A 13,381-nucleotide genomic window follows, 5' to 3' on the forward strand; every position below is an offset into this window, starting at 1 on the left:
CGAGTAACAATTAAATTTGATTTGTGGTTTTAAAGATACGTGATTAGATTCAATACCAATTAATAATCAAAAAATATAAAGTAGATGTGAAAGAAATATCAAACCAATGTAACTTAGTAGTAGTGACCTCGAGATGGTGATCTCGAGACAGGCTAAGAGCAATAAAGTAAGAAAAGTAAAGCAAGAGCAGTAGAGCTAAAGGACAATGATGATGAACAGTGGGCAAAAAGTAGAGAGTATATTCTTTTCTCAATGATTGTGTCCCCTTACAAATGATTGGGGTCCCCTTTATATAATAGGGGAATCCTAAATATGGAATATTTCTATTGCAGTAGGGAATATTCCTGATACAGCTGTCTAACCGCCAAGTACGGAATCGTACAATCATATTTCGGGATTTGCGCCACGATCTTGGGGACGTGGCAGGAATCTAGCTCATTTTGTTACAAATCCTCAACGGTACAATTTCGGGATCGAGCATACTCGGCCTCGGTGTACGTCGTGCTTCAGTCTTCGGGCATTGCACTCTGTCCTCGAGCTCGAATCTTGTCCCTCGAGCTCGAACTCGACCTTGCCCGAACTTGGGCTCAAAATGACCCCTCGAGTCCATAGATCGGAGGCATACGATTTCGACCTTATACACCGTGCAATTTTAGTTTTCATTTTATAAAGGTGATTCTCTAAAATGGTATAGATTGAGGAAGCTTTCAAAAAGTTATCAATCTAATTGACAAAACGTTTTTAGTCAAGCTTGGCATAAAAGAAAATTTTAGTTCTTGAGTTTTTCTTTTTTCCTATACATTCGTACCTATTTTTGCATCTTTTTCGACTCTTCCACCAAAAGAGAAGAAAAAGAAAAAAAGAAAAAAGAGAAGAGGAGCTATCGAATAGAGCAATTGGACACGTTAAGTAAGGATTTGGGCCGATCCTTGCGTCGAAGAAGACAGTAAAAATAGTACAGGCTAGCCAGTTTTCGGATTGGTAATTGAAAAATAGCCAGCGTTTGCAAAGTCATTGAAAAATAGCTACTATTTTGCTGAAACACGGAGAGTTCCAGCATAATATACTAGAGATTGGTACACATGTGTATGAACTTCCAACATATTATGCTGGAACTCCAACACGCGAAAAGTTCCAGTATAATATACTGGAGATTGGAGCACCTATATATGAATTTCCAGCATATTATGCTGGACCAGTATATTATACTGGAACTCCAGTATATTATGCTAGAAGTCCAGTATATTATACTGGAAGTTCCAGTATAATATACTACTACTCCAGTATAATATACTGGAGTTCCAGTACAAATTCCAGTATATTATGCTGACATATTTTTCTGATTTTGAACAGTGCTTTTGTTCAGATTTATCTTTATATGAAAAGTGGCTAAATTTCGATTACTTTTGAAACTGTAGCTATTTTTCACTGATCATTTATAAATCTGACTATTTTTGAATTTCTCCCAAAATTACAGCAAGAGTTTCAAAGAACGAGGCCCTAGTCACAATACAGGTGCCATGAATTGGACTCAAGTTCAGCATGTTGTTTCAAAGAAGGGCTTTTTTCGCTATTGGTCCGGCGGCCCAAAGTAACTACTGGCAATAACCTAAAATATTCAAAACAAATACATTAATTGTGTATAAATAATGTATATTATATGTAAATAAATACTTAATATACAAAATATGTATATTTACCGGCTATTACTTTCTTGGGAGCCCCCAAAAATGTTATTATCCCTTCAAACCAAATAACAATGTAAGAAGCTCTCCATAGACTTAGTCTTTCTCATACTAATTTTTAAAAATTATAAAAAAAAAAGTTGAATCCCCAAGTTTTTAGATAAATATGATATTTTATCAATCATCAATAAAATTTACAGTTTTTGAGTAAAAAATTCTTAACTATGAATAATAGAGAATCTTAATATTTTAGTTGATTGCTGGATTTTACCTTGTTGGTAAGGGTTCGATTTTTTTACTTTATAATTCCTCCCCTATTCCCCCTTTTAAGAAAATAAAGAATATAACCTAAAAGACGAATTAACCAATCTAAATGTTAATGTAACGGAGAGAACTGAATCCCTTATATTGAAGATGTTATTTTTTGTTAAAGTCAGTAAAACCGTAAACTATGTAATATGCCATGTATATATTGTTCGAAAAGAAAAAGAAAATAGCTTCTTGAAAATCTTACTAAATTACAAGTAATTACATAGATTAATAAAGGGCATAATAAGATTATGTATTTCCACTAACGAAAAAATAACAAGATTCGAAAAAATGAAAGATGAAAATATTCAAATTTCAGCTCGAGTATCAAATATACATACCTCAAATTATTTAATACATCTATAAAAGACATCAAAAGTATAACTAATTATCATATTTTATGATTTAAAATTAAAATTTTTAAAGTATCATATAAAAAGGTCATTTAACTCTAAAAAAGAGACCGTTATCTATAAAATGGTAATAGAAACATCCGAGACATGATGGGATTAACGGATTCATTCACCTTGAGAAGGAAAAAAATATCCTAATCGAAAATAGTTGTATCTTTTATAGACCCTGACCAAATTAGTGGAGACCAAAATTGACGCCGGGCAAGGGATAGGAAAATAAAAAAGAGAAACATTAGAGACAAACTATAAATTGTTTTTAACGGATTAAACTAAAGACAAAAGTTATCACAAAGAGCAAAAGCTATTGCAGCTCACATCTCCTTCCACTTCCATTGAGCTCAACTATTTGCAATGGCTTCTCTCCTAAACTCTGTGCCCTCTATTAAACTATCCAATTTTAGCAACAAAATCCCACTTCGCTCTTCACAAATTTCATCCCCCTTTTACCTCTCATTTTCCAGTAATCTCATTCATAAACTCCTTCATTTCTTTAACCTTCTTATATATATATATATATATATATATATATATATATATAATAACTTCATTTTATCTATCTATTATTCATTTGTTATGCATTAAAGTTTGTTACTTTTGAACTTTTTTATAGGAAGAAGGCTTGTTGTAAGAGCAACAGAGACTGATAAAGAAAGTGAAGTTCTAAAGAGTATTTTACTTTCTTGATTCTTATGGAGCTAACTATTTGTGTATTTATTTTTGTGATTGTTATTCAAATAAATAAAGATATGGGGTTTTTAGTTTTGAAATTTGTATGGCAGTTAAAGCACAAGCACCAGATAAGGCACCAGCTGCAGGTGGTTCAAGCATAAATCAGATTCTTGGAATTAAAGGAGCCAAGCAAGAAACGGTATGATATTTATCTTATTATTCAGCTACATGGGTTTATTTCTTTGATTTTATAATTATTCCTTACCTATATTTACTTTGAATTATAATAACAAGGAGGTTTGTTCGAGTAGTATTGGGTCTATAAGGGAACTCTATTGATCCCTAGTGAGTTGGGGCTACGAAAAATCTGATTTTCATTCATAGTACTCAGTGGCGGAGCTAAGTTTTTCACTAATGGGATTCAAAATATGAAGAAGTAAATACACTAAGAAGCTAAGGGATTCAAGTATATATACATAAGAAAAAAAAGTTGACCTATCTACTCGGTGATATTTTCCGGCAAAGGGGTGTCAAATAGGCTCCCCTTGGATAAGGGTAGCTCCGCGCCTGGACTAGTACTTCTCTGTCTACATCATACCTGCGAGGGACACCTGACATTTTAATTCAAAGAACTGATTTTTATGCTGGATTGAGACTGTGACTAAGTCTCCACGACTCCACCTGTGGTTGCTCGTTTTGAATTTATCTGGAACACAAGAGTTAAGAGTGTAGCATATTTATCAATTTATTAAACATGAATGTTATATTGTTTTATCAAAATCAAAACAAATTTCCTGTGGTCTGTTTATATTGGAAGCAGGTTCTGGTTGGTGCTCTAGTTCCACTCTTTGAGTAACCATTTCTGAGAAAAATTTCCCTGGAAAGGAGACTTTTTTGGGGAATCAGTGAATGAAGGGGATTATTTAGGATTTAAATGCCTGTATAAAACTTCCAGTTAAGCGAAAATGAGGATGAGGTGAAGTGAGATTAGATGGGATTGTGGTGCCCAAATGCAAGCAATTCAGATGGGTAAGCTCAATATTATAGAAGAATAGCATAATAGACGAAGATGTCCTACATAGAATTAAGATAGGATATCGAAAAAGGAGTATTACGAGAATGTTATGCAACGTGAAGAACCTGACAGAGTGAAAGTAAATTTCTACAAAACAATGGCGAGACCAACAATCTTACACGAGAGTGAATGTTGGGTATTCTATATATATCTGAGGCCTAACTTATCTAAAAATGAGTGTCAACAGAAATGCGGAACTTAAGATGAACGTGCGTCCCTTAAGTGTTGGACAGGATTACAATTGATCACGTATGGCATAAGGTGTAAGTAGCATACCTAAAGGATAAAATAAGAATTGTCTGAGATCCTTGTAAAAAAAGAAGAAAAGAAAAGTGAGAGGATTTCTGTAACAGTTCGGCTATGTCCTACATAGACCTCCATATGCTCTTGACTGTAGGCACAATAATAGATTATTGAAATTTGAAAGTACTAACATGGGACAAAGTACAGCTGAAATCGCATGGAGGAAAGTTGTTTCGAAAGACCATCAATCTTTCAAAATCAGTGCAGATTTACTTGAGATTATAAAGTAATGGAGGTGATGCCAACTAGTTGGAATTAAGGTTTATTTACTACTCCCTCCATTTCAATTTGTGTGTCTTACTTCCCTTTTTAATTGATTTAAAAAAGAATGTCTCTTTCTATATTTAGCAACTCTCTAACTCCAACTTTCCACATGACATATTTTTAAGACCACAAGATTCAAGGATATTTTGGCACATTACATACATCTTTAGTTTAAGCCCACAAGATTTAAAACTCTACTTTACTTTCTTAAACACCGTGGCCAGTCAAACTAAGACACATAAATTGAAACGAAGGGAGTATTGTTTTATGTTGTTTCACTTACATTAAGTTTGTTACTTTCCACTAAGTCCTTTTGGTCTGGTTAAAGACTTGTATATCATTTTAGAGATAAGTGCGAGACTTGAAAGCTTCTAGTTCTAATAAATCCTGAACTTCCCTAGAAGATAAATTATTTATAAGCAAATTAGTATTGGAATAATTTGGGCACGCAGTCAAATGATTATAGAGGCTTCATATATGACCCAACTTTGTTTGGGATTTAGATGCAGTTGATTGATATAACTGCCTCTTAAGAAAGTCGTAAACATAAATCTGCCTGCCGAAGTATATACCACATGGAGGACAGGTGAATAACTCATAGGACGCATCTTGGACAAATCATCTCTTCTCATATTGAGCCATGGTCATGCTGGAAACTCTTGTTTGTAACACAGGAAGCCTATGTCAGATAAATGCCTGGTCTTTCCTTGGGAAGAGTTCGAAGAATTACCTAAATAGCCGCCTATCCAACCGTTTAAATTAAAAATAGCCGACGGATGTATAATTTATGTATAATGTGTATAACTGTATATAACCAACGTATACTCTAGTATACTGGATAGAAAATGTAAACAGTGAATCCGGCCGGCTATTTTTTGTAAGATCCACTCATACTTACCCTGGAAACCCTTTGATATTTCTGCATGATGTCATAAACCATGAAGACCACCTTAAAATTTCTTTCTAGAGTCTGATTTTTCTGTTGGATAGTTAAAGAGGGACAAGAAAGAAAAAGCAGAGAAAAGAGGGACGCAACGAGTATGCATATCCCAACAAAGACAAATTAATTCAAAACTTACTCTTCTCTATTTGTTCTTTACAGGACAAGTGGAAGATTCGGGTTCAACTTACAAAACCTGTTACTTGGCCTCCCCTTGTGTGGGGCGTGGTCTGTGGAGCTGCTGCTTCTGGTACTACTAGGCACATATTCTTAAAGCTAAATTGCTAGAGACATGTCCAAGGAGTATTTAAATGTCGCCTTCAATCTTTGGCCCTAGATACTTCCAATTTCTATGTTCATATGCTGTTTGTATCATTCAATTTTAAATTTCCCATACAATAAAGAAATGCAGGCAAAGCACTTATTTGTTAAATCATGAAATGCTCTTATATTTGGAATTGAACACTTCATATTCATACAAAATCTTAACTCAGGTGTACATTGTCATCAGTCCGTGTAAACAAATATGAGATTATGAGGCCATCATCCCAATTGCAAAAAGGAAATATTGCCTTGTGTTATAGCCTATTAAAAGTATATCATGTTTTGGCTTGGTGCTGAAATGCAAATAATAGTAGATCTGCCATCATAGTTAGCTGTCAATTTAAGTTGAATTTGGAAAATTTTGTACTTCATAATCTATTTGTGGATCACTTTTGCAAATGAAACTGTTTTTCAATAAAAACTTCTATTCATGGAGTTCTAACTAAACAATATGTATTTAGTGGGCTCTCTGCATTTATCTAATACATTTCTAAAACCTTGTCATAGGGAACTTCCACTGGACTCCAGAGGATGTGGCCAAATCAATTGTTTGTATGCTAATGTCTGGCCCATTTCTAACTGGCTATACTCAGGTACTTCTCTCACTAGTGCAAATTAGTGCTTTTCAAGATCGAATATCTACTTTAGAAATCCCGGGAAGTGACTTTTTGCTTTATGTTTAGACAATTAATGATTGGTATGATAGAGAGATTGATGCTATTAATGAACCTTACCGTCCAATTCCTTCAGGCGCAATATCCGAACAAGAGGTATGTCTTGTTTGAGATTGTCTAAAGATATGTATGAAAAGTTAAAACTAATTCCACATATCCTATATATTCTCATCAAGATATCACTGATACCAGGTCATTAATCAAATATGGGTGCTTCTTCTTGGAGGTCTGGGGTTAGCTGGTATTTTAGATGTGTGGGTAAGTCTTTAAAGCTGCTTCTTATCCAGTTATTTAGTTATCTGAAAACGTCTGAGTTCCTTGATCGTTGTTCTTATAGGCAGGGCACGACTTCCCTACAATATTTTACCTTGCTCTTGGTGGATCCTTGCTCTCCTACATCTACTCAGCTCCACCATTGAAGGTAAAGTCGTTATCTTTGACAATCCTCTGAAGTAGCTTCTTGTACAGTATCAAAATGGGAATAGCTCTGATATAAAATTTATGTGCAGCTCAAACAGAATGGATGGATTGGAAATTTTGCTCTCGGAGCAAGTTATATCAGCTTGCCTTGGTATATATCGAACTGTCTACTATTCTGCAACTTGTCGAGATTTATTTTCAAAAATCGAAAGAACCAGGCTGAAGTGGAAAAGTTTTAACATATTACCTCTCGCAATAATAACCTGGCCTTATAAAAAAAATACTGTATATTATAACTTGGCCTTCTCTTCGCCAGTCATGCACTGATGATTAGTTGATGCTACCAGTCATGGACTGATGATCATATTGAAAATTAACCTAGTTGATCAGGCATCATTTGCTGGGGGACTTGGTGGTGGAGTTTGATTCTCATTTGTGTAGTCCCACAGATGGGATTATCTATGATAGAAATTACCTTGTGCAGCAAAGGGCTTTTACAAATGCATTGCTTTAGCATTTTGGTTTGTGATTATGAGTGCAGAGATAAAGTAACGCATAATCCTTTCAATTTCTTGATGTAGGTGGGCTGGCCAAGCTTTGTTCGGGACCCTTACACCTGACATAATCGTACTAACACTCTTGTATAGCGTTGCTGGAGTAAGAGTCTGCAAAAGCACTTTTTATTTTAATTTTCTATCACATGTATCAGTAGTTATCTTATGTTTTCTCTGTTATTTTGCAGCTAGGCATAGCCATTGTAAATGATTTCAAAAGCATTGAAGGAGATAGAGCTATGGGGCTTCAGGTATATACTCCACACAATTTAACTTCGCATTCATGAATGGCCATGTTTATGACTGTTCTAACTGTCTTATGGCACTACATTTGTAGTCACTTCCAGTAGCTTTTGGCTCTGAAGCCGCTAAATGGATTTGTGTTGGTGCCATTGACATAACTCAGATATCAGTGGCAGGTGATCACTATTCTTGTTTATTTGACTACTATCAGATCTATATATTGTTTAATTGACAACTATCAGATCCATATATGTTAACAAGTGACAGCCTTTTGACCTATCCAAAAAATAAAGGTGAACCTTTTGGGCCTCATAATACTGTGTATCTTCGTTGAAGCTATATCATTATATCAATATCAAGGTATCAACTGAAGCAAGAATGAATATTGGGAGATGAAGGTTTTAGCCTTATCAAATGGTGATTGTTGACGATCTAATGATCGGTAACCACAATTATTTGATGTGCATGGTAGACACTATTAGCAGTCTCCACGACTTGAGCACTATATGAAAACCAAGAGATGCTTTAGTTTCTTCTACCTTAGAGAAGCTACTTATCAATAGTTTTGATTGTCCGGAACTCTCTCTTTGAAATTTAGACTTATTTGTCCATCAAGTCCGTTTTCCGCTAAAGGCAGCATGAAAAGCTCCTAAATTGTAATATGTAAGAGGAAGGACGACTAAGCAACTATGCTACTACTGGCACCCCAAACAAAAAACTACAACTGGAAATCCAACTTTAGGTGGTCATTATGATCAGAAACTCACTCTCTCTGGAGAATTTTATTGACCTCACATATAACATAGGGAATCTGGTTAGCACCCATATTTAAGAATAAAGAACAAAGACTTGACTGGACGGTATTCACGAGCGGATGACAAGCATGAGTGAAGAAGGGTCTTATGTTACCATTTTTGGTGGTAAAGAAGATGTTCTTGTTCTTCCATTCCCCAAACCCACTTCAGCTTTCAAGATTGGGTTGGTGTTCCGATAGGCGAGAGGTGTAAGCACCGCGAGGTGTGAAGCCAGATCGTACTAAAGACAATGAAAAAATTTAGAAAATGAGAGATTAAAAAAAAATAAGTAAAAGCAGAATGAAAGACAGTCCTATATTGACAAGGACGAGCTTTTTCACGAAGAAAGCTTCGCGCCCAACTGCTTGTATATCGATCGGAAAGAAGCAGCTGCAAATGCTATCAGTGGTTCTTCCTTCCTATCCCATCTATCTATAAGAGTTGCTTGATTCGCCCCCATCTTTAATAGGACTGGACTAAGTTCGGGCAGATCTCCGTCCCATTTCACGGATGCATCGCATTGAGAATTGACTCGTCGGATTAACCACTTAGACGGAGAGTTCCCCGTATTCCATTTCATTGGCAACTGAAATAGATCTAAACGGATTGCGCGGTACCCCGGACCGAAGAAATTGAAAAATGAATTGAAAAGAATATCAATATAAGGCCCAGATGTAACCTGTGCGGAGCAAGCCTACACTGGCCTGCAACTGCTTTCTCATTGGCTCCATTAGGGTTCGTAGTCTCATCCTGAAAAGGTTTTTTTCTTTCTCCGGATATACTCTCAACTTTCCCTGCTATCCTATCAACAGGTCAGTCAATATCAGTAGTGGAGGAAGAAGAGTAGTACCCTTTTTTCAGTTAGTCTTAATAGTTTAATAATTCAACTAGTGGTCTTCTTGCCTAAAAAAAGGAGTCAGCCCAACATGGGCAATGATAGACAGACCAAAGATTTACGCAGTCGTTGTGTGCTTGCTTTGTGCACCGGCACAGCAGAATTCGAAGCTGCTCGGCGTACTAGCCCTATAACGGAGTCAGACCCAACCACACTCTCTTAGTATAAAGCGGAGCAGGACCGTTGGCCTGATCTGACTCCCCACCCAACCGCCCTGGCGTATGTTTCCGAATCAACTGCATCGTAAGCTGCTATAGCTCTTGCCAACTACCCTGGAAATGAAAAAGAAACTCTATCCTCAACCCTTCCAATCCTTAGTTCATGGTGGCAACTTCACCCCGTGCANTGACAAGCATGAGTGAAGAAGGGTCTTATGTTACCATTTTTGGTGGTAAAGAAGATGTTCTTGTTCTTCCATTCCCCAAACCCACTTCAGCTTTCAAGATTGGGTTGGTGTTCCGATAGGCGAGAGGTGTAAGCACCGCGAGGTGTGAAGCCAGATCGTATTAAAGACAATGAAAATTTTTTGAAAATGAGAGCTGCAGACTTATTTCCAAATTATTGCTTGAAACTAATGGTGATAGGGGGCTTACTTAAGTGGTCAAGGTCCAGTTTCAAACCTAGAGCATCTAAGATCATCTAAAGGTAGTTGAGGCCAAATTAAGATAAGGGCTATCATTTAGGAGAGGGCTTTTTCTGAATGTAAACTGTTACGTGGCAAATTTAAGCCTTAAACAATCTTGTAATTGCTTTATGTCTTGTTTGTTGCAGGGTATCTTTTAGGCGCTGGCAAACCCTATTATGCCTTAGCGCTTCTAGGTTTAATTGCTCCACAAGTATTCTTCCAGGCAAGTGTTATCCTAATTCGATTAGCATTATCCTGGTAACCAAATCACAGGCCACGCATATCTAATAACTGAAAGAGTACAACTTTTATGCACTGGCAGAGTAATGAATTTCTTACACTATCAGATTATGTAAGAAATTCTTCCAGGCAGCTTCTTATGATTAGTTACCTTAAAGATAAGGAAAATGACCTGCAACAATAGGTGTTCTATTGTTGACAGTGTGATGAAGTCCGTAGCTTAATTGGAAATGGAGTCTGCTTCTATATGACTGAGTTCTCTGCTTGGCAAAAGTAATCTAACAGGCGATTTTTTTGCTCTGCAGTTCAAGTATTTTCTCAAAGACCCTGTAAAGTATGATGTTAAGTATCAGGTACCTTCACTCCCCTTTCTACTAAAACTTAAACATCGTAAAGTTAAAATATTGGAAAAAATAGTACATCTCTTAATTTTGGTGTTCTCAAACCGAAACCAATGTTTGTCATTTCAGGCTAGTGCACAGCCATTTCTTATACTTGGTCTTCTGGTTACCGCTTTGGCAACTAGCCACTGATATTCGAGTGGCGCTTACACGATATAGAGGAGAAGCCTTGTCCAGGGGAAAGAATCTAAGAATGAGATCAAGAAGAAGCTGCTAAGAGTAACAAATTAAAGCTCTCTATTCAACAACTCCCGTTACTTCTCCCTAAGTGTCGACTTTCAAGTGTAGAATTTAGATCAGTATTCTCTCCTCCGCTGCTGGTGCTTGCTTCTTGAGGGGCTATAAATTGTTTAAAATCTTTCATGTGATGCTGGTTTATGCAAATTTTGGATGGTTTTAACTTTTTTTTTTTTTTTTTTGGATATGTATTTAGACTAGTTTTTGAAGTTGATTGTTGTATGAAATATCAGATGTGAAGTGAATCATAAGAATTTCCAATTTCCACTTCTCTATTCTGGGATATACTATACGAGGAAGGATCTTTTTACTGATTAATTAAGAACCTTTTCCGATAGTCCCCACTCCCCACACACACATCTTTTTAGAACTAGGTCATTCTATGAATTCACGTCTAGAAATAAATGATATGCTCCAAAATATTCTCTTTAGCCGACACTAGATATTTTATCTTGTATATGGACGTATTTGAAAGTTAACGTTTTAAACACTGGTTTAATCTTGCACATAAATGATCAAAGGAAAATTTCATTTTGTACCCATTAAACTCAAATTATTTACCCTTTACTACCCAAACCCAAAAGATTTACTTTTCGGGAAATTACCAGCTATGTTTATTTATAGGTAGCTCATTACAAAAATTGGCTAATTGATAAAATATTACTAATATTAGCCAATTAGCTATTTGTAGCAAAAAAATATCAAATTTTTGCTTTGTTTTGAGTGGGTGTTATTAGAATAGATTGGGCACAACTTAAGGAGCTTGAATCTCAGCTTTGGGATGATTTGGTGAAGTTTTGAGGTGGTTTGAATTGAAAATTCGGTAAAAACTGAACATGAAAAAAATGATGTGTATTACACTGTGTATCATTTATGTATCACATATGTATCATGTTTGTATCTATTGTGTATCACATGTATATCCATGTATACCTGTGTTGTGTGTGAGATACATGCGTGATACATGTGTGCAGAAGACTTTTTTGAACTCAATTTAATTACGAATTTTGATACAAAACCAGTCCAAATCACCTCCAATCTTCCTCAAATTTTGTGTATTGACTTATCTATATATTTTCAATGAATTTCAACTATACCCATTGAAAAAGTTCTTTATGGGTATATTATAATAATCGAAGAAAAACATACCACTATGGTATACAATATACTGTAGGAGTATATAACTATACTGCAGTAATATATTGTTATAGTATACAATATACTGTAATGGTATACTGTAATAATATGTAGTATACTGTAATAGTATGCTGTAATAGTATACAATATACCATAATAGTATACTTTAACTGCTATTTGTTGAACCATCTAAGTGTTATTTGTGCAAAGCTAAATGTATGGTTATAGTAGCATTATTTTGTTAGAGTATACAATATAATATAACAGTATACCGTAATAAAAAGTCATTTTTTAATTTTTTTCAACTAGGTCCTTGCAAATATTTTCTTAAATGAATTTTGTATGGAGTTCCATAAAAATAATATTAATTGTATATGAAGTAGTTGTCGACAGAAAATTATAAATAAAAAAAAATTAAAAAAAGTTCAATGAAATTAGAAAAGGAACACGAAATTAAAATAATTTACAAAAAAGAAATAAAAATAAAATAAAAAAATAAAAAGAAACGAGCCATATTGAGTATACAACCAGATTATTGAATAAAGAAAATAAAGAATAATATGATTCTGGGAAAAAAATATATGAACAGAAAAAAAAGATAAAAAAAGGAGAAAAGAAAGAAAAGAAAAAAAAGCAGAGAAACAAAAAAGAAAATGAGAAAAAAAAGAAGAAAAAATTACCCACAAAAGCTGCAATGGATAGGAAGGATAATTAGTTCGGTGAGTAGAAAAACTAATGGGTAGGTAAGGATAATTAGTTTAGTTTTTGTGGGTAAAGCTATGAAACTTCCCATAAAGAAGACAGCATATGGGCGCACCGCCCTAGGGCTTTTTGGTCTATTTTATACGAGTGCAACTAGCGATGTGCATGTCACGTTATGAGTTTAAACTTTAAGGGTGTGTTTGGTACGAAGGAAAACACGGAAAATATTTTCCAATTTTTCTATGTTTGGTTGGCTTAAATGTTTTGGAAAATATTTTCCTTATGAACTCATTTTCCTCCAATTGGAGGAAATATTTTCCTTATCAAGAGAAGGGAAAATATTTTCCAAAACTCATTCTCAACCTTCCCCACCCTCATCACCCACCCCACCCCTTTCTCCAAAAAGCTTTTTTTTTAATTTCAACTTTTTCCTGTCACCACCCACGTTCCCCCCCCCCACAACCCATAAAAAATTAT

General features: G+C 35.2%; 1 protein-coding gene across 1 annotated transcript; it reads left to right on the top strand.

Moving 5' to 3' along the window:
* On the top strand, positions 2,665 to 11,348 carry LOC109235321 (chlorophyll synthase, chloroplastic). Its single transcript, XM_019401384.1, has 15 exons — positions 2,665 to 2,867; positions 3,018 to 3,074; positions 3,187 to 3,275; positions 5,821 to 5,908; positions 6,490 to 6,575; positions 6,666 to 6,752; positions 6,849 to 6,914; positions 6,994 to 7,077; positions 7,166 to 7,227; positions 7,658 to 7,733; positions 7,819 to 7,881; positions 7,968 to 8,049; positions 10,334 to 10,410; positions 10,733 to 10,780; positions 10,898 to 11,348. The coding sequence occupies exons 1-15, from the start codon at positions 2,759 to 2,761 to the stop codon at positions 10,958 to 10,960; spliced, it is 1,137 nt and encodes a 378-aa protein (XP_019256929.1). The 5' UTR covers positions 2,665 to 2,758; the 3' UTR covers positions 10,961 to 11,348.

Source organism: Nicotiana attenuata, chromosome 12 (assembly GCF_001879085.1).
Source record: "Nicotiana attenuata strain UT chromosome 12, NIATTr2, whole genome shotgun sequence".
Lineage (NCBI taxonomy): Eukaryota > Viridiplantae > Streptophyta > Magnoliopsida > Solanales > Solanaceae > Nicotiana > Nicotiana attenuata.

What these genes read in the sequence shown, in the direction of transcription:
- LOC109235321 (XM_019401384.1), top strand. Translation starts at nt 2,759, where the DNA reads ATGGCTTCTCTCCTAAACTCTGTGCCCTCTATTAAACTATCCAATTTT. An exon ending in AAGGAGCCAAGCAAGAAACG is followed by an intron (nt 3,276 to 5,820) that starts GTATGATATTTA and finishes TGTTCTTTACAG; the next exon opens with GACAAGTGGAAGATTCGGGT. An exon ending in CTCCACAAGTATTCTTCCAG is followed by an intron (nt 10,411 to 10,732) that starts GCAAGTGTTATC and finishes TTTGCTCTGCAG; the next exon opens with TTCAAGTATTTTCTCAAAGA.